This window comes from Homarus americanus, unplaced genomic scaffold (genome assembly GCF_018991925.1).
Source record: "Homarus americanus isolate GMGI-L3 unplaced genomic scaffold, GMGI_Hamer_2.0 scaffold26351, whole genome shotgun sequence".
In the NCBI taxonomy this organism is placed as follows: Eukaryota; Metazoa; Arthropoda; class Malacostraca; order Decapoda; family Nephropidae; genus Homarus; species Homarus americanus.
In genome coordinates, this window is record NW_024724368.1 from 7,823,650 (window position 1) to 7,846,410 (window position 22,761).

The 22,761-nt window shown below is 42.8% G+C and overlaps 1 protein-coding gene across 1 annotated transcript in view; it reads left to right on the forward strand.

Annotated features, from left to right (window-relative positions):
* Nucleotides 1-19,608, forward strand: part of LOC121864288 (phosphatidylinositol 3-kinase regulatory subunit alpha-like) — a 93,504-nt gene extending 73,896 nt beyond the window's left edge. Inside the window, exons 5-6 of the mRNA XM_042363375.1 lie at nucleotides 19,119-19,232; nucleotides 19,541-19,608. Of these exons, the coding sequence (XP_042219309.1) occupies nucleotides 19,119-19,232; nucleotides 19,541-19,608 (182 nt within the window). The remainder of the gene's footprint in view (nucleotides 1-19,118; nucleotides 19,233-19,540) is intronic.
* The last annotated feature ends 3,153 nt before the right edge of the window (nucleotides 19,609-22,761 follow it).

A 22,761-nucleotide genomic window follows, 5' to 3' on the forward strand; every position in this document is an offset into this window, starting at 1 on the left:
GGAAGAATCTTGCATACCCCTCTTTGCACTTTTTTCTGGGGTGTTTACGTTGTGTGGCATTTAGGGAGGAAGACCAGGTGGGGGAGGCATAGTGAGCTTAGGAGTATGAATGTTATTATGCACTGAGGAGCTCGGGTGCAGGAACTCCGAGGACTTGAGTCAGCGGAGGAGGTGGAGACGGAAACTGGAGGATTTGACAACTTCACTGACGTGTGGTTCAATTTAGTTTGTTGTCTATATGGTGACGCCGGGAGCTTCGTGGAATCTACAACCTGGAGTGTGTTGTTCGGACCTAGAATTGTCGAAGGAGGTGGGACAATGTCGGAGGAGGGGTTGATGTGCATAACCATTGTCTTGGTATGGTTGATGGTGACATGGTTGTTGGTGGCCCAGTTTTGGAGACTGTTCAATAAATCCTGAAGGGCGGTATAGTTGGGAGCGGAATTGTTGACGCTGATCCCAATGGTGGAGTCGTCGACATATTTCCAGCGAGCAGGGGCTTCTCTTAGGGCATCATTGATGAGCATAAGGAAGCAGAGTGGTCCCATCTTGGTGCCTTGGGGGACGCCACAGGTGAGTGACTGAAAGGTGGAGACAGCCCCTCGGAAGCGTACAGCTTGGCGTCGGTCACTGAGGAAGTCTGTAAGCCATGGTATGAGACTTCTCCGAAGCCCGAGGTCAATAGCTTTGTTTATGATTATATTGTGTGTGTGTGTGTGTGTGTGTGTGTGTGTGTGTGTGTGTGTGTGTGTGGAGTTTTTCATTGGTGTGTATCATTAGGGGCGTTAGGGGGAAATGGTATTAGTGTTTGGGTGGTGTGTTGAGTGGTTATTGAGTTATGAGGAGAATACAATGGCATCTATATACCGTATATACATTATTTTTCATGTATAAGTTGATGTCATTTTGTTGAAGGTTGCCCCTGTATTGTGTTAATGTCAGCCACAGTATTTACCATATAGCTTTAGGTTAGGTAAAACAGTGTGTAGTAGTCGATTGATTCTGTATAAAAGGAAAAGAGAGGAACATGTATGATGGAATATTGAAGAGAAGTGGAAACAAAGAGGGAAGACCTGGCCAGCGCCCCAACTAGGGTTATCACTAAATGTTTTGGTTGACGACGCAAAGAGGATTTGAAGAGGCTGGGGATCAAAGGGTCCCCGGCTTACCTGCTCCTGTATTTCAATAAATAAACCAGACGAACTACAGCAACTGAGCTACAAAATTAATACGCACATGGTAACAAAGGATGGTTTATTCATTTTCCTTTCGTCATTTACATTTTAGAAAAAAAATTGAACTGAACAAAACGTTTGAAGAAGGTGGAGGGGTTAGTAGAACTAGAGAGATGAGGACGTCTCATCAAGAGGGAGGACCTCACATCGAGGGAAAGTTGTGCTGTTAGAGAGTTGTTCTGTCAGGGGTTTACTTGTGAAAATTAGCGCCATTATATTGATTTACTGTATATAACAATAACAATTATACCATGACGAGTAAGGGAAGGTTGGGGGGCGTTGTATGGTGAGGGAGGGAGGCCTAGGATTTGTTGTATGGTGAGGGAGGGAAGCCGAAGGGAAATGTATGGTGTATCACTGGGAGGTTAGGTTGGGTTGGGTAAGGTTAGGTTAAGTTAAGTTAGCTTTGCGTTTGGGTGATAAAACTTATGGTGAAATAAGCTGGGGGGCTAATCTTCATATGATCCAGAACTTTTTTACCATGATACACTGTATTTATATTATTCAGTGAGTTTCCCTGGGTGGAACATTTGAGAGAGACTGTAGTCACTGTAGTAGTTATGTGCAGTATACCGTCAGTTGAACGCCCCATTGTTCCATTTATCCACGCCGGAAACACCCCCCCCCCCAAAGATATATGTGGCCTTCTTAAACGCTGGTGTTGGTCGGCAAGAGATGCAGCCGCCGCCACGCCCTGACTGCCACCACCACCACCCCCCACCGTCATGTGTACCCAGCTTCCTGCCACATACGCTCTCATGTATACTGTATCACTCCCGCCCGCCCGCCGCCGCCAATCCTACCATTTTATCCCACTACCTGACCTATCTTCTATCCCACTACCTGACCTACCATCTATCCCATTACCTGACCTACCATCTATCCCACTACCTGACCTACCATCTATCCCATTACCTGACCTACCATCTATCCCACTACCTGACCTACCATCTATCCCATTACCTGACCTACCATCTATCCCACTACCTGACCTATCATTTATCCCACTACCTGACCTACCATCTATCCCATTACCTGACCTACCATCTATCCCACTACCTGACCAACCATCTATCCCATTCCTACCATCTATCTACCTGACCTATCCCACTACCTGACCTACCATCTATCCCATTACCTGACCTACCATCTATCCCACTACCTGACCTACCCTCTATCCCACTACCTGACCTACCATCTATCCCACTACCTGACCTATCATTTATCCCACTACCTGTCCTACCATCTAACCCACCACTACCTGTGCTACCAGCTATCCCACTACCTGTCCTACCATCTAACCCACCACTACCTGTGCTACCAGCTATCCCACTACCTGTCCTACCATCTATCCCATCACTACCTGTCATCCTTGAACTGATTGCTATTTGTCCGTGTAGACATATCAGTGTTCAAGGGGACTTAAGGATTAGGTTGGTAGTTTTTGCTGAGGTTGGCGTTCGTATTAAACCTCTTATCTATAACCAACCATAACGTAATTACGATATTCCTCGTCCTCTGCTCACCCCTCGCCTCTCTCCCCTTCTTATCCATCCCTTTAGGCTCGTTACCTCTACCTGTACTTAAAACTCTCCTTGAGCTTCAAATAGCCTCTTGTTCCTCTACAAAGCGAGGGTCATAGAGGGCTTCTTTTAGATTTTGTTTCAGCTCAGTGGGATTATCTTTTGTTTTGATCTGCCTGGTGCTTGTGCAGTCGTCTCTCTGTGGTTAATGTTTAGGAAAAAAAGAAGTGTAGAACAGTTTCCGTTCCTTGTTTTATTATACCAGAGGAAGTAGAACGTGACGGAAATTAGTGGTGGGGTGAGGGTGCTTGATGGTGTGAGTCAACGCGGTGGTGGAGTATGTGTGTGTTGTGGCTACGTCACAAGGTTAACTTGCCGCTGTTCTCATTGTCTGATTTCATCACGTGTCAGCATTAGTATTATCCATTACTCTTGTCTGCACCGCATCAGCCAGCATCCCACAGTGTGTGTTTGGTAGTTGTTGTGTAGACGTAATTATTGTTTTTCTTGATTGATATGAAATTCGGTCTGCAGCTCCATGTTACGATTTGGATTATCAGTATCTTATAAATTCACATTAGAGAATTAAGGTCTTGTATGTCTTGGAAATTTGAGCACGGTGCTTACCTCACCTTCCGTGGGTGTGTAGTTTTGAGAAAAAAATTACCTAATTAAAAAAATCTGCATTTATCCCTATCGTAATAATTTAAATGGATCATGTATATTAAAAATCCTATTAGAGTATATGACGCGGGTTGTTGCAACTCGCCAAGGTTAAGGTTACTTGTTTTTACCCAACGTGAAGGAATTGGAAGGTTACGATATACTGAGCAAGTTTGTGTGTCAGTCTGATGTATGAAGTGTTTATTGTTGATATGAGCTTCTGGGGGTGAGAGCTTGTTTGTAAATACAGGATACAGTTAAGTCATCCTTTTTCGTGGTGATTTTAATGGAAATATATGCAAGGTGTTGGAAGTGTTTATTTGAAGAGCGTCGCCCGGGAGGTTGTTTTGGAAGGTAGGGCCGTGGCCTTGGCGAAATTTCAGCGGGGTCGATGGGTGAGTCGCGCTGCCCCAACCTGCTCTCACCCAGATATGTGCGAAATGGGTCGAATTGTGACAGGTACATAAAGAGGCCTTATTAGGGGTTGAAAGGTGGCACTTTGTTTTGATTTGGGGAACCGCTATTTGTGTATTTATGTACTTAAGTTGTTTATAGTGGGTCAACTTTGATCTCCTGAATTTATTAAAATCTGTCGGAAAAAAAATATTTATCAGTGTTCATTAGTGTGAAATTTGAAGAAATTGGCGTAAGCATTTCTTTTTTTGTGGTGGGGCTGGTAGGGAGAGGAGGTTTCTGTCCTTGTATCTGTTGTCATTATACTGTACATGTCACGTGGTTAAATGGACAGTTAGGATAGGCTACAATGCCACCACTAGTGACCAGTAGTGACGCTATGGCCTGCGTGGATGCCTGTTCACGATGTGTTGTCAGTCGTGACCAGCACAGTTCATCAGCCACTCGGTGTAATTTTTTGAAGTTCAATTAATTTTCTGTCTGGGGTGATAATGATGATGTCTTTTTTATAAGTTTCATTGAATTTGACCAAGGGAGACATGTTTGAGAGCTAACTTACTGAACAGCATGCGCGTGGCCTCACGTAACCTTGTTTCATTATCTTGTTATGGAGTTTTTAATTACAGTATAACATTTAAGACACTCAGTATATTCCTGGTATGGGAGAGTTGAAATCTCACAGATTAGTTTTCTTAAGGTTCAGAAAATATATAATTACATAAAATTACAGATTCTTTTCCAGATAGATTAAGAACCTTGGGGGTATTTTGTGCAAGGTTTTGGATACGTGATGTGAACGCTAAGCCTGGACCTAAGGATCCCGGGAAAGGATTGGGTCTTCCAGTGTGTGCCGGGGGGGGGGCTGAACCCTTTGCGCCTATCATATTACAGTACATGGGAGAGTAAAGTTGGTGCGTCCTGTTGTTCTTGTAGCTATTAATGATCAGGGCGTATATTAATCAGTGACGTGTGTAACAGTGGGTGGGTGGAGGTACAGCCAGCCAGGGTGTTAAGTGACGGAGCTGCCTAATATAGCTGGCCAGCAACTGCAGCACCTGGTAAAAAACTGTCTTAATCACCCCCGACTTCCTCCTCCTTGCTCGTGTCCGGCACGATCTTGGTTATTTTTGGTCGTCTTTGATGTTTTAAACACGGTAGCGTCTGTTCTTTTCTAAGGGAGCAAGTCGGGATTAGCTTGCGTCCGGCGTCCTGGCTACCAAGTTTAATTATAATGATGTAAACATTTGAAATACTCTCGGGGTAATGGAGGGTGAGAATGAAAATGGATCAGAAACCTCCAGACTGTCCATTTAAACTGCTACAGCGTAAATCCTGCGCACAATTTTGGGGATGATTTTGTTTATTTATCTCATATTACTATTTGTCATAACAAAAGAAGTTGATAGCCTATTGATAGTTACTTCATTGTTTACCATGGTAACTGACATGGTCTCTATAAATACTAGTCACATCTCTTCACTTGTCACAGGTTACCTGAGTAATAACAGTAACTTAGTGTGCACATTGGTATGAATGTTTTTTGTAGTATTAGGGGCTCTATTCTGAAAAGATACAATCCCTAAGTTTAGTAATTTCAAATGATAAAGATAAACTGCTGAAACAGATATCACTTGAGATCTATTATATATTTGCAATTTGTGAGAACTTGTTAGTATAATAAAACTAGCTTGGATCAGTCGTGCTGCAAAGTTTATTTACTGAATTGGGGTATTATCATGTTACTGACGTGGTGCACTGTTACTGCTCCTCAGCCCTCGTAGGCTCACACTAATGTTCCCAAGTTTTCCTCTGCGACAGGTGTATGGTAGTTCTTATATGTTTTGTAATGCAGACAAGGCATTTTTCTGTATCATCACACTTGATTAAAAATAAATAAAAATCCATGAATCAAGATATTTATCAGTTAGAGGTTTACATATTTTCACTCATTTTCTTTATTTCAATGTTTGTAGCAGTAAATTGACCCGGACGGCTTTCGGGATCCGCCAACGAGAACAATCCCAGACTGTGACATGCTATTGTAGTCTCCAGCATTTCATGAATACTTTCTAATATGTGAATAATGGTTAACATATAACTTAAAGTACTTCCAAAGGTATCAATGTTATTTTTTATGCGAGGTCAGATTTATTTTCGTAAAAGCACACCAAGAACCTCTCGATCCTCACTGTGGCGTTAACATTTTTGTCTTTTAATATTACATTTTCCTCTAGAAATTATATGGATGTTAAAAATAATCGTTATTCTTATTAAAATCAATCATTGTAGAGTTACACAATAATCTCAACGAAGTGAAAAAAGAAATGGGGGTGCGGGATGGGGACGCCGAGTTTTGTTGACTGCTCCTTCACGGTTTATAAACGTACACAACAAACCAATTAAGGTAGAGAGAGTTAATAGAGACATCTTGATTTTTCTCTCGTTTTAGTAAAGTATTTGTTTTTTATATTGACAACTTATGCCCGTGTGACGCTATGTGACACGAGAAAACACACACACACGCCACAGAAACATATGGTAGGTAATCACACACGCACACACACACAGAATAATACCAGTGAGTGAATGAACATTGTACTGTCAGCAGGCAAGGCAGGGTCCATTGTGCTATTAACTGTGAGAACGGCTACGACGGTTAGTTCGTTGTCTTCGTTATTCCTCATGTCAGAACCGCAACACCTTCACTCTGGTAAAATTAGAATGATGGAATTACTGAATGGTAATATAAACCACATTTATAAGACTGTTACTAATATCAATGACATGAAAAGGAATAGCAGAACCTATTGATACCAAGTACATTTAAACCTATGTTAATGACGCCCCAATTCGCAGCTAACACGAAATTAGTCAAAACAGGAAATGTAACTCAATCAGATGTGCCCGAGCGCTCGTAAATTATGAAGAGTAAGTGTAAATTACCGGAGCTGTAAATGTAAAACAAGCGTCGTAAATTTCTTATGTCAATGTTGAAAATGAAGATAGTAAAAGATCCTGTTTGAGAAAAAAAAATGTGTATCGAGGGCTGTGGTGTTTGAAAACCGAGTCAAAATAAACGGTAGAATAATGCGAGTTTTAGTATTCTGAAGTGGAAGGCCGTAAGTTATATAAATGCTGGAGTGCTGTGAGGAGGGCCGTAAATCGGGGAGGAGGGGGGGTGTGGAGGCGCTGATGGGAAGTTCTAGGGTACGAATTGTGCGTGTCTGGGCTGGCATAGTGTGGCCGCCTTCCCTCTGTTGTTTTTGTTTTTGTACTGTACTGCCGCCGGTTGGTAGGTTAACTGTTGCTACTCTTGCTGGTGATTGTTAGGGGTGGTAGTTGGCTGTTGTGGTGGTGATTGGTTAGTGATGGTGGTGGCGGGGATGGTAGTTGGTTGTTGTGGTGGTGATTGGTTACTGATGGTGGTGGTGGGGATTGGTATTCATTGTGGTGGTGATGGTGATAATGGTAGTTGGCTATTGTGATATTGTTTGGTAGCCATGTTGGTAGGGATAGATAGACAGTGGGTGGTGGTGGTGACGAATGGTAGTCGTGATGCCGCGTTTTGTTGGCGATGATAAGTCGTGGTTAATGGTGGTGGTGGTAGTAGTTGTGATGGAGATGGTAGCTAGTGGTAATAGAGATGGTGGTTAGTGGTAATAGAGGTGGTGGTTAGTGGTGGTTGTGGCGAGATTAATAAAGGTGGTGTTGTTGTTGGTCTTACTGTACGGTATAATGACCAGTATTCTCTCAGTGTGGTTAAATATCAAGACCCCGAGGTGAGGGACAACTGAAAGGTCGCCTCAGTGTCCAAATTTAGTTCCTTGAAGGCTGGAGCCAGACTCTTGGTTCACTTGCACCAAATAGAACGGAAGTTGATCCAGTACCTGCTGTTGATTTATGACTTACCTCTAAGCTTGTAAAAGTTGTAACGATGGAAAGATTGTGTTACTGCAGTCTCCTCGTGTCAGTAGTGAGGACTGTTGGAGCCAGGGAATGTTGTAGATGACGGAGACGCTAAATAATCTTAAGATGTTGTAGTCACGATGATAGTAATGATAATTATAATAAATTTAGTAGCGATACTATTAATGATGAGAATGATAATGTGGTCACTCCCTCCCTACAGTGTGACGCCCACACATCTCCTTACCCTGTCACGCCCACACCTCTTCTTACAGTGTCATGCCCATACCTCTTCGTACCGTGTCACGCCCACAGCTTTCCTTCCCATGTCACGCCCACACCACTTACCGTGTCACGCCTATACACTCCTTACCATGTCACGCCCACACCTCTCATTCCCATGTCACGCCTACACACTCCTTACCGTGTCATGCCCACACCCCTCCTTACCATGTCACGCCCACACCTCTCATTCCCATGTCACGCCCACACCTCTTACCATGTCACGCCTACACCCTCCTTACCGTGTCACGCCCACACCTCTTCTTACCGTGTCACATCCACACCTCTTACCGTGTCACGCCTACACACTCCTTACCATGTCACACCCACACCTCTCCTTACCATGTCACGCCCGCACCACTCCTTACCATGTCACGCCCACACCTCTTCTTACCATGTCACCCCCCACACCTCTACCATGTCACGCCCTACACAACTCCTTACCGTGTCACGCCCACACCTCTGCTTACCGTGTTACACCCACACCTCTTCTTACCGTGTCACGCCCACACCACTTACCATGTCACGCCCACATCCTTACCGTGTCACGCCCACACCTCTACCGTGTCACGCCCACACCACTCATTGCCGTGTCACGCCCACACCACTTACCGTGTCACGCCCACGCCTCATACCGTGTCACGCCTACACACTCCTTACCGCGTCACGCCCACACCTCTTTACCATGTTACGCCCACGCCTCTCCTTACCATGTCACGCCCACACCTCTCCTTACCGTGTCACGCCCACACCTCTTCTTACCATGTCACGCCCACACCACCTCTTACCATGTCACGCCCACACCTCTTACCGTGTCACACCCATACCTCTTCTTACCGTGTCACGCCCTCACCTCCCTACCGTGTCACGCCCACACCTCTCCCTCCTCTCCTTACCTTGTTAGTCTTACGCCGCCTCTCACTACCGTGTGATTGATAAAAGATTGGGATTTGTTGCTGGCGGTAAATATGTTTATTTCATAGAGACAGAAAGCATCTAATTTATAATTTGTAGTCTTACTGAAATTATACATTTAAAGTTGATAACAATGTTATAAAAAGTTGTTACATTAAATAAACCGTAGTGTTATGGTCATTTGATAATAGTATACTCTATAGTGCTTAAAGTCTTCGTATGCTATTTGAATTTAAATCAGGTGGTAAGCATTAATAAATGAAAAATGAATATTCAGTGAACTTTACGGTATAATTATAGGCTGTAAACACGTAATGATTATGAAGGAAATTTTCAAACCCACTTAGTGCAATGTTCCCGCTGGTACTATTGAGAACTTGAATACGAGCTTCCCAATGTTTGTTTCTTGTAGAATGGTTTTAACTCGAGGCTTACTATTAAATAGGGTTAAAAGAGTGTTATTGGGCTATTAACTGGAGGTCAGACAAGGTTATCCTGAAGAACAGTAAGGGGCTTCGGAGGCCTTAACGTCCATGTGATATCTCTTATGCCAAAAAATAGGTTACGGGGACCTGCTTCTTAGTTACAGGCCCCACACCCCCACAATTACCACCTTTATTTGGGGATGTAATCACAAAACCACTTTGTTGTGCACGATCCCCAGGTGACACATTATTCTTCTCTTTGAAAATATGTCATCGTCACTGAAATGTTTTGTTGTGGTGTGTTGCAGTTTTTACACGACTCGACCTGTCTTGGGGGTGGTTGTCTCAGTGTATTTTAGTGAGTAATCCTTTAAAAAACCAAGAAATAATAAACCAACAAGCCTAATTTGGCCACCATTTTAACTTTGATCGAAGAAAAATGACCAAATTGCACAAATATCACACATGTTCATTTCCTTGTTGGTCTCTCTCACGATCTTATCATGATTGGTGAGAAATGTGTGGGAACTGAGGAGTAAAGTATAGTGTGGCAGAGTTTGACCTTTGGTCCCCCTAAATTTGAGCCGTGGCATGAATCATGGAAAAAGAAGGCCCTGACGTTTTAGACTGAGGTACAGTACAGTCACGAATAAAAGTTCCTTTACACGTCTGTTGGAAACTGTACCAAACCCAAATGACACATTCAGCCCCATCTACTGTATAGTTCGGAGTCTCGGACGTGTATGGGGACTTTTATTCATCACTGTTCATGTTTAATTAGTTTTAAGATATTCCGCCTAAGGCACTCAATGGTATTTTGTGGACAAGAAGAATGAGTAACAAATCTCAATTTTTTCTTCCATGCAATGGATGTGTTCGTAGGTGTGTCATGACATGCGAGGCGAGGGTGACACTGCTTCTCCATGTGGATTGGAATGTATTTAATTTCCTTTGGATTATTTTAGTGGGCTTATGTCTGAGTCTTCCCAGTGCCTCTCCAGACGTCTCATCAGTCGAAGTCACAGGTCAGAGTGAAAGGTCAAATGTCACGGGTGCAGCTGCAAATCCTTAAAGTACACGATGTTCCGAGACTTCTGGAACATTGCCCTAGTTTCAACCCAGTTCGTATTAAAAGCCTTGATGAATCATGTAGTTAGGGAAAAAAAAGACTAATCTGCACCGAAAACAAATAACACGATTAAGTTGTGGAAAATGTGGTTGTCGGCCACAAGCAAGCGGTGTGCGTGTGTGATGGTGCTTAACACGGGAGCGCTGGAGCCTGGGGAGATGTATGCTGTGTTTAGGAAGAATATTAATATGTCAACCTGCCTCGGTAAAGAGCTTTTGTTGGGGCGTAATGAATATGCATGGTGGGGGCGATTAGCGCTTCCTGGAGCTTCACCCCACCCCACCTCTTCCGGGCCTCTCCCCCTACCCTGACTCCTCCACACATTAGTACACCCACAACCCTGGCTCCTTAACCCATTGGTACCCCACAACCTTAGCTCTTTAACCCATTGGTACCCCACAACCTTAGCTCTTTAACCCATTGGTACCCCATAACCATGGCTCCTTAACCCATTGGTACCCCACAACCTCAGCTCCTTAAGACATTGGTACCCCACAACCCTGGCTCCTTAACCCATTGGCTTAGCTCTTTAACCCATTGGTACCCCACAACCTTAGCTCTTTAACCCATTGGCATGGCTCCTTAACCCATTGGGCTCTTAACCCATTACCCCACAAACCTGGTAGCTCTTTAACCCATTGGTACCCCACAACCTTAACCCATTGGCTTAGCTCCTTAACCCATTGGTACCCCACAACCCTGGCTCCAAACAATTAAGCTGGCTCCTTAACCCATTGGTACCCCACAACCTGGCTCCTTAACCCCCCAATCTTGGCTTAACCCATTGGTACCCCACAATCTTGGCTCCTTAACCCATTGGTACCCCAACCTCAGCTCCTTAAGACATTGGTACCCCACAACCCTGGCTCCTTAACCCTTTGGTACCCCACAACCTGGCTCATTAACCCTTTGGTACCCCACAATCTTGGCTCCTTAACCCATTGGTACCCCACAACCCTGGCCTTAACCCATTGGTACCCCACAACCCTGGCTTCTTAACCCATTGGTACCCCACAATCTTAGCTCCTTAACCCATTGGTACCCCACAACCCTGGCTCCTTAACCCTTTGGTACCCCACAATCTTGGCTCCTTAACCCATTGGTACCCCACAAACCTGGCTCCTTAACCCATTGGTACCCCACAATCTTAGCTCCTTAACCAATTGGTACCCCACACTCTGGCTCCTTTATCCATTGGTACCCCACAACCCTGGGTGCTCCACGTCCTGGCCCCTCCACTATTAATACCTCTGTGTATTGGTACCTCTGCACCCTCATCCCCTCTTAAAGTAACTCTACACCATGGTATCTGTACACCCTGGCTCTTGTACACTTTGGTACCAGAATACCCAAGTACCTCCACTCCTCCGATTACTGTCTGATTGTTAGCGACGCAGAGGACCATTAGTGGTGCACCAGACCCGAGTGTTAGTGGTGCAGCAGACCCTGAGTGTTAGTGGTGCAACAGACCCCTGAGTATTAGAGTGTGATGTGACTGAAGGAGGTTCACGACATTGTGGGTATTGGTTGAGGTGTGTACCGTTACGATGGCTCCACACGTCACGGCATGTGTGTGTACCCTTCTACATCACCACCATGAAGGGATAATTAGTTTGGTTGGTAATTAGGGTGGCGGAGGCTGGTAGGCGTGACACATTACTCCTCTGCCGGGCTCATTACTGCTGCTGCTCCCAACTCACTCCCAGGCGACGCAGGCCGCCCACGGCTCAGGCTCTCACCGCTTCGTCATTTCCCCCCCTAATAAGAGACGTGAGAAACCTTCCACATTGGATTACTTAACGAATGACGTATATATATATATATATATATATATATATATATATATATATATATATATATATATATATATATATATATATATATATATATATATATATATATATATATATATATATATATATATATATATATATATATATATATATATATATATATATATATATATATTAGGGTGGTCCAAAACTATATGGTAAAAAATATAAGTAGTAATATATTGCCTCCACAAGCCTTAAAATTGTCCATTTGGTTCATAGATAAGGTCTGTAAAATTTTATCCATATTCATTAACATTTAGAGGTCAATCCATTTTGCATATTATACTTGTAGTGTAGGACTGAATTTTCTTGTCCGCATGATACAGTCTTAATATACACAACACGCTTTCAAAGTTATATCATCAGTACCAGATGCTCAAAGTTAACCGGAATAGACAGCGTGAGAGTGACATAATGAAAGAACAAGTGTTCCAAGCTGATATTGAGAAGCTATTTGATATTGCCACGAAAGATGCAATGATGACAATGGTTAATTTGGAGGACAAGAAATTCCTCACTATGCAGCGGGAAAGTGTTCAGTCATGTAGCATGGCTAGTATTGATAAAGAATTAGCTTCACTTGAAACCAGGAGGCAACAGAGAAAGGAAAAAGAGTCCATGGCAAAGGCTAGATATGAAGCAAGGGAAGAATTTAATAAAACAGGACAAGCTTTCCACTACGATCCTTCTTCTTCATCGTCATCATCAGAAGAAGAGTATCAGCCATCAGCTCCTATTCCATCTTCGTCTGGAGCACCTCCTTTGAAGCGTTCTAGAAAAACTGATATTATCAAGTCACCAGTAGTCATTGAAGCCATGGACCGTACCAATTTATCAGACAGAAATGCTGTGTTTGTAGCTGGGGCTGTAGCACAAGCTCTTGGACACGATATTGCAGACATGTCGTTTTCTAGGAGTAGGATTCGAAGGTACAGAGCAAGTGGGCGTAAGCAAGCAGCTGAAACAGACCGAAAATCATTTTCTCCAGATGAACCTCTTCTCCTACATTGGGACGGAAAACTCCTTCCTGACGTACAGAACACAACTGCTAGTCGCATTGCCATTGTGGTGACATTTAATGGACAAGAGAAGCTGCTAGGAGTACCCAAAAAAGAGAGAGAATCACAGGCCGAAGCATGTTTGGAAGCAATTAAATCATGGAATGTTGAGAAATTGGTTAAAGGACTTGTATTTGATACTACTGCTTCCAATACAGGATTACATTGTGGAGCATGTGTCCGCATTGAAGATGAACTGGAACAGGAACTTGTTTGGATAGCATGCAGACACCATGTGCTAGAAATTATGCTAAGCGATGTCTTCAGTTTGATCTGTGGGTCAACTGGAAGTCCTGAGACTATTCTGTTTAAGCGCTTCAAAAAGCAGCGGAGGTCCATTTCGCTCAATGACTTCATTCCAGCACCAGAAAGCATGTTTGAGGACCCAATGCTTCAAATTCTAAGGAAGGAGTTGCTTGAATATTTGCCAGTAGCCCTGCAGGATAATCAGCCACGAGATATATTATATATATATATATATATATATATATATATATATATATATATATATATATATATATATATATATATATATATATATATATATATATATATATATATATATATATATATTGCACGGCCTGTTATATACTTCTACAACACGAAAGTAAAGTTTTAAAACATGCACACAGATTTTTGTAAATTGTGTCTGTTTATGTGTTTGTGTTTTTTTTAACCTAACCATCGTATTGTAGAAGTATATAACAGGCCGTGCATTAAAGTATAAAGGGGTGTTGATCCCCTGCACTCCCCTTATGGTGTGTCGCCTTCCATTCTTGCCACTGTGACAAAGTTCATGTATTGTAACGTACAGTATTGTGGCAGATTCGCTTTATGACCCGAATTTACAATTTCGAACCCAGGCCCTGTTATGCAAATATCATAACTCATGTTTATAGGTTCGTACCTCAGCGATACGGTATGAATATAAAATAATTGGTTGTATTTCTGTAGGTTGAAATTTTTGCCCCATGATTATTCAGGTGTCTGTCTAATTACGTGAAACGCCTTGTGACCTCGTCTTCACTTTTGATACAGGTCGGTTCCTGAGGGTTAAGATTATCAAATTGTCTGAATTAAATACTTGAATATAGGTTTGTCGATTGTCGTTGTGGCCAGGCGAAAAGTAAAAGTGGGGACCCTTGATACAGCACACTGTATACTAAGCCTTCGGTAAACAAGGAGGCAGCATGGCCGGTAATGCACCTGACTGCATTCATTTCGCCAAGGTGTAAACTTAGGTACCCATTTACAACCGGGTAAACTGGGAGCGCCCAGGAATTGAACCACCCGACCGCCACGCTCCCTTTGTGCTGGATGAAAGGTACTTTATGTAAACGTCTTCATTGAAGGTATGTCTCGCAAGCCCTCAGTCCACGTCCTCCAGAATTACTTTCCACCATCACCAAAACATCCTTCACCTCATTCTCTTTACTATATCTTTCCTTAGTCCAGTACACCCCCCCCCCCCGCCACCTTGACCTTTTTCAAAACAACCCAAGAGCACCTTGAAATCTGGAGAGCCCTGTCGCAGTCCTCGTGTGCTGTGTTGAAGGGTAGATTCTCGCTCCTTTCTCAGCTTGTGGTGGCGGTGCATTGTTACTTTCTGTCCTGCTATTTTGGTTCAATGTCTTCTGTGTAGGAGTGTACCTTCCCTCCCCTGTGGGTGTGGGTGGGTGGGTGGGTGGTGGAGTGTGCCTTCCCTCCCCTTTGTGTAGTGGAGTGTACCCTCCCTCTCCAGTGTGTAGTGGAGTGTATCTTACCTCTCCAGTGTGTAGTGGAGTGTATCTTACCTCTCCAGTGTGGAGTGTACCACTGTACCTCTCCTCTCCGGTGTGTTGTGGAGTTTATCTTCTCTGTCCAGTGTGTAGAGTGTACCTTCCCTCTCCAGTGTGTAGTGGAGTGTATCTTCCCTCTCCTGTGTATAATGGAATGTACCCTCCCTCTCCAGTGTACAGTGGAGTGCATGTCACTTTTTTGCGTGTGATTAACTGAACCTTTCTCCTCTTCCCTTTTCTTTTCTACTTTGATTTGTTCTTGTACTCTATTCTGCCAAACTGCGTCATCATCATCATCATCATCATCATCTTTTATTTATTCCGTTTTCATCTTTGTCTTCAACATCATTTTCATTTTTTTCCTCCTCGTGTTCTTCCTCTCCTTCACTTTCTGGTGGGTGTGGTGAAGTGTACCCAGGGTGGGGGAGGGAGGGCGCACTTCACCAGGGATGTGGAGCGGAACTTTTATCAAGACGATATTGTTGTGGGCTGGGCCGTGGCTCATTGTCCTGGGGAGAAGGCGGAGTACAGTACGCCGCGCAGAGGAGGTCCTCGAGTGGGGGTAATGGGCGAGGGGAAAGCTAAGACTAAGAGTGGCCGTAATATCTTTTCTTGCCTCGTGGTCTCTCTCTCTCTCTCTCTCTCTCTCTCTCTCTCTCTCTCTCTCTCTCTCTCTCTCTCTCACACACACACACACACACACACACACACACACACACACACACACACACACACACACACACACAAATCCCCCTGGTATGATTACTAACAATTAGTTCCTGATAATCCCGCCTCGCACAGAAAGAGAAAACCATGAATAAAAATCATTTCCGAGTGTACACAAAGATCCAACAAAGCTTGAGACTACTGTACTAAAATAGAGAAAGAATATTATATCCAATCAACGAAGCTGTATTTCTGTCTGAAGCTGAGCGTGTCATATAAACCTCGGTAAAGAAGGGTGGTGGGTTCAACGGACAGGACGTAGCAAACAGAGAGAACGGAGTAGACAGAAAAGGGGGGGTAAAGAACGGATTTGGCAGAAAGGAAGGAATAAACAAAGGATAGAGCAGTGAGTTAAAAGGGCAGACAATGGATGTAAAGAAAGAACGGAACAGAGGTTATGGATATGGTAAACAGAAGGATAGAACAAACAAATGAAGGATCAGAAACAATGGAACAAACAAAGGACGAATTAGACTGAATGGAATAACAAAGAATGGTGCAAACAAATCTTGCGCTGGTCATGAGTTTGAGGATAAACGTTTGTGGAATATTCTTTATGTGAGATTTGGAAGAGGATGTTTTTGAGGAGTGGGTGACCTTGTATGGCCTCTCTGGTGTGACCCACAACACTGATAATGTCACATTATGTTGACACACACACACACACACACACACACACACACACACACGCAGTCAGTTTGTAAGAGTGTCCTTCTAGAAGACAATTATCAGGGTAATGTAAAGTATATGAAGGTCGTCTCTGAATGAATATTTACAAACTCGATATTTCATCTTAACGAACGCACGAATTCAGGGACTACACATTCAAGCAGTTAGAGAGGGAGAAAAAAAGTATGGTCAAGGTTGCATAGTCAGAACGTAAATATCAACATCTGATTAAACTTTCAATAAATGAATGATTATATACTAAAATATATTACCTACGCTTGCAACTGCCCGAAAAATACTTCTTTTCCGGCTCAAATCACGCCGCTGGGATACATAATGTGATGTCGAGAATCTTGATATTTTGTCACTGGAGTTTGTATGAAGAACTTGTATGCAGCAGACAGGTGTATAGTTCAGTTCTGAAAATGTTTCAAGAGCCTGGAAATTGTGAATTGGTAGCGCCAAGGAGGTAGGTGTACCCAGCTAGCAATCCTTTTGATCTGGTGGCTGGGACCTGTCGTCCAGCGGTTCATTCATCAATCTTCCTCCTCCTCCTTTCATCCCTATCACTGTACCATGTTTTGACCACGTGCTGTGTTTTTACTCGGTGAAGTATACGATTCTTCCTAATGTTTTGCTCGATTGGTGGGTTTGTTTTTGTCTCTTGTCAGTCTAGAGTCCACGATTCAAAGTCTAATTTTGTGAAAAATTCTCATTTTCGGAAAGGCTACCGTGACTGGTTAATCCCACTACAGTTTGACTGTTACCGTACACGTTGACCCCATTACAGTTTGACTGTTACCGTACACGTTGACCCCATTACAGTTAGACTGTTACCGTACATGTTGACCCCACTGCAGTTAGACTGTTACCGTACATGTTGACCCCACTACAGTTAGACTGTTACCGTACATGTTGACCCCACTACAGTTAGACTGTTACCGTACATGTTGACCCCGTACATGTTGACCCCACTACAGTTAGACTGTTACCGTACATGTTGACCCCACTACAGTTAGACTGTTACCGTACATGTTGACCCCACTGCAGTTAGACTGTTACCGTACATGTTGACCCCACTACAGTTAGACTGTTACCGTACATGTTGACCCCACTACAGGTCGTTGTGGTTCACGTGGACGAAGATTTGACGTATGAATTTCTCGGATACTTGAAACACTGGAGTGAGACTAAACCTGGCGAGGTAAATCGCTTGGAGATCCGTGTTTGTGAAAAGTTTTAATATGTGGAGGATGGTTTAAAGTGTTGTCTTCAAAGGGTTAAACCATTACTTTCAGAGAATTTAAATACTAAATTATAAAGTAATGAAACCATCATCCTGAAAGTGCTTAACCGTCGTGTTATTAAACCTTCAATCTCAGAGGGTTATAACCATTGTCCTCAAAGGTTAAAATTAACATCCAGGCGTTTTAAACCAAACGAAACTAAGTCTAATATCCTCAAAGGGTTAAGCCATCATCCACAAAGGGTTAAGTCATCATCCACAAAGGGTTAAGTCATCATCCACAAAGGGTTAAGTCATCATCCACAAAGGGTTAATTCTTCATCCTAAATCCTCATGCTAATAAAGACCGTCTTATGAGGGAGTAATCGGCAGATAACTACATGGTCATGGTAATACTCGAAATAGATAAAATAAGCTGTGTGCCTAGGAAGATAGCAAGGTGATATGTAGGAAGTGCCAGAAGTCATTCTCATGTAACGTTATTACTGTTGGTGGTACACGGTAATCTTAGTTATCTTCGTTTGTTTAGAATTATAAAAATTGATACTGTAGGATTACAAATTAAGAGTAGGTATATAATTGAGTGAGTCACGAATGCTCTTCCTGTGCAGAAATGTGTAGAAAATAAACTTGATCTTTCTTACGAAATAATTGTAGCAGAAAATGTCTTACGGCAGTCAAGTTTTGCGTGAATAATCTGTGACCAACATGTTATTGAAGAAGATCGATTTCACGACACTGTAGCTGACTGGTCGTAGATATGTTTCTTGTAGTTGGTATATTTGGTGTGATATGCTATATCTTAGAAATTATATATTTTGCTCGTAGTGGAAAAAGCGATTTGATTTGTTTCAATTTTTATTCTAGTTTAAATGTGAGGTAGGTTTGCCGTGAAGGTATTTTATGGTATGTAAGCCTCATTTTCATAATAATAAGTGTCTGAAAAAGGTTTATAATCAATTCTGTCCTGAGAATTTACTTAAAATAATGTTATTGAGACGCAACCCCATAGACTTACAACGATCAATTTTTAAAGTATACTGTGAAGAGCCATGTTTCAAAAATTGATGGATGAATTTTCTGAAAAAGAAATTTGTTTATACATTTTTTGTGATATTCCAGGTTGTTTAGGATACATTTGTGGTGAAGTGTTTGTGTAGCTGTACTGTCACGTGTTTCTAATGTTGTTATGTGGTCCTTAATATTTGGATTGTTTATATTTTAATTGTCGTGTGTGTTTGATATTGTTACCAGTAAAGACATCTGGCATTGTTTGGAATGTTGTATTTATGTATTTTAATTAACACCCCGCAGGAGGACGACGTAGCGTGACTGGGCCACTGATGCCGGTCCAACACCAGCTGGGCAACGTCTTCTTCATCACCCCCGTCCTCTGCTTGCACTGTAAGTATCACCAGCTGTGTCACCGTCACCAGTTTTCCCACCCCATCTTCACCCCCCATACACCAGCTTCACCAGCACCACCCCTCCCCTCCCACACACCACTACTCACAGCAGCAGCACCTCCACCCCCCACACCATTTTCACTATCACCGTCAGCACTACCCCTCCCTCACCTCCTCCCACAGCATCAGTAGCACCACCACTTCATGCATATACTTAATCTCGTGTTTTACCACTGTTTACACAAATGAAAATGGTGTCTTCCGTGCAGTGACACACCACAAATCACGTTGACTACATAGCGCAAGTGGCCTTGTGCCGCATATTCTTAGGAATGCTGGCGTCTTCCCATGCCGAAGATACTTGGCGTATCACTCACTTAGGCAACTTGGCTCACTGACCCTTGTGTGTGTGTGTGTGTGTGTGTGTGTGTGTGTGTGTGTGTGTGTGTGTGTGTGTGTAGTATTAATATACATATGTACAGTGCAGTGTATAGTAATAATAGAACACAGTATGTAGGTGGACAGGAGAGTGTTGGTCAGGTGCAGGATGGTAGTAGTGCCACGGAGCCGGCATGTGGTGGTGGTGGTACAGCCGCTGATAAATGATGTTGTTTGGGAGGAAGCTGCATTGATTGTCCTGGCAGAGTGGGTGATTGTCACTCACACCCATTCGTATTACCTTGAACAGTTACCACCTGTTTTAGTGGCCAGTGGTAGTGGCATGTCCAGCGAGAATATATACGGTCTCTCCGCCAGCTTTGTTTACCACTAGTCTTTGATGGAGAAATATTGTCGTCTGAGGTTGATGGTGTGGCAACTGGCACTCCACCTGGAACAGCTTTTGCCAGAACATTTCTCTATAACCATGAAACATTAATTCCTCGGTGATTGTTATATAAGACGAGGTGTTTTTCCCTAGAGACGTCCGCAGGGATTTTAATTACGCTTGATTTGTTTGTTTGCCGCGACCAAAGTTTCTCGGTAAACGACCCAGGCTTAGATAGCTTAGGGATATGTTAAGCCGCCATATGGACCAAGTTTGACCAGGGGCTCCCAGGGCGACTCTTGGCCAACTGAGGGGACACGAAACTTTTTTTTTTTTTTTTGTCTCAGGCTGAAGCGACAGGCCTATGGGTTGAGGCTGAAGCGGCAGGTCTGTGGTTTTGTTAGTGTGTACATAAATCCTGTAAACACAATAAATTCTCTATTTTAATCTGAACTAAAGTGTGATTGGTAGAATTGTTCTTGTCGGGATTACGTTTTGGCTGTCAATAATTACCCCTCTAAAGTGATGAGAACCTTGGAAAGTGTCTCTTTCGCGATAAGACAGTCTGTTGAAGCATACTTTTATCTTCGCCTCCAGAGATGATTGGCTCAACCAGTTCGTCCCTACAACCCTTGGAGCTTCATTATGTACATTAATTAACCTCGTGGTAAAGAGAGACCTTCTACTACACAGGATAGTTACTCTGAAAATGGTTCTGTTTTGGTAACCATGTCAGTTGAGTGAAAGATGCGGTAGACTGTCCCTATTATAATAGGGACAGTCCACGAACCCCGTCAGGACACAGGACAGGAGTTAGCTGCGGGTAACATTCTTTGTTGTATAGATGACTCGCCCGCTGAAGATTAACTGCTAGTTAAAAGTGAGTTGGTGCTTATCTTTCAAATTGTTATCTATATTAAATATTGCAGGTGTTAAAATCTACAGTTTTATGTTTCGTATCAGCAAACCCACGGAATTGCGAATGTAAAAAGTATCACAAATTGGAGGAACTTCCTATTTGGTAGCACAGTTATCATGTGGACGATACAAAGGATGAATATATTGACTTGCCAATCGATAAAGGGAAGGGGTTTATGAATAAAAACACTATAATTATGACAAGTGTGTGAGGCACATTTATTTGATGAGCTTATTATTCACGTATACAACGGTACTATTAAGAAAAACCATGTATGATTTACTTAGTGATTATCATGAAGTAAAGACAAGTAGGCATCATAATGGGTGGTGAGAGTCGGGAGGTTGTCGGGGCGAAGTTTAGTGTGTGCGCCACCCCACATGTTTGCCTCTCCCATGCCCAGTAGCCCAGTGCATCAGTGCATGCTCAATAAAGAAACACTGTTTAACAGGCAAGAGAGCAACAACATTGTTAAAGTCACATGTTGTTAGAGGTAATTAGTGTGGTGGGAGAATGGAGCGGGTGTGTGGGTGGCCCAACACATACTCGACAGACAGGTGTACAAGGTAGCGCTTGTCCGCAAATTTGTGTTGGGGTGTTTACGAGGCAGGTGGTGGCGGGGCGTCGCGTGCCGCTCACAGTGTTATGTGCCCACTCCTCCCACCTCCCTTATTTTATGGCCTTTTAAGGACCGGAATCCACCACTCCCAACCCACTAATCACTATTACAACATTTTAGCCACTTTTTATGGTACTGGCAACCAGCTTCTCTGGAAATTTTCTTATATTTAATTTGCCTAATGTTTTCACCTTATTTATTTCAAATTACTGTACTAAAATTTATATATATTATTGGCAGCTGAAGGATTAATTCGGACACGTACCTGTATATTGTAGGATTTATTTTGGGTTACTCGTTCAACGAATCCCTGAAACGTAACTAACTTTCTTGTTTTGTCATTTCGGGACATCCCCTTTATTTATATCGTTATAATTTAATAAAATGGTTTCATGTATGGTAAAATTTACTCTATTTCATATAAGATGTCGTATATAGCATAAAAACAATATCCAGTTTTGGGTAGGTTAGGTTATCTTAGTGTGGCTGGGTTAGTTATTTGTGTATAGTTTGTATTTTGATTATCTACATGAACATCCCTGTATACAGTACATAATAGGAGTGTGTGTGTGTGTGTGTGTGTGTGTGTGTGTGTGTGTGTGTGTGTGTTACATAGTGCATAAGAGCATAAGAATGGAGGAAACTGCAGCGGGCCTATTGGCCCTTAGTGGGCAGTCCCATTTACACTCAACCCTATTGCTCATATATATCCATCCAACCTATGTTTGAAGCTATCCAGCGTATTCGAGTTAATGATGATGTTTGGTAACTTGTTCCATTCATCCACTGTGTGTGTGTGTGTGTGTGTGTGTGTGTGTGTGTGTGTGTGTGTGTGTGTGTGTCATTGTATTGCTTTATTAAATAATCTCTTGTATGCTTGCACAGTCTCCTCACTGCCCGCTGAACCCCTTCCAACTACCAGATTTCATCTCCATCTGGTCTTTATGGGCTTTTCATGTCTCGTATTGTAGTTAAAAATTTCTCCCACTTGTCCTTGTGTCTCTTAAGAGATAATCTTATCACAAATTTTAACGTGATTCTCAGGATGTGTTGAGCCGTGTCATTTTTGCCTTCATTCCCTATAATTCTCAAATGATTTAATCCCTTTGTATTGTTCAAGAATTGTATTTATCACATAGTTATTACATATCAGTTATCCACAGGTTGATCATAATGTTGTGTGTAGGTAGTATGTACGTTATCCATATCTGTCATTGTTCTGTCGAGGCTTTGTTTATAGTTAGTGG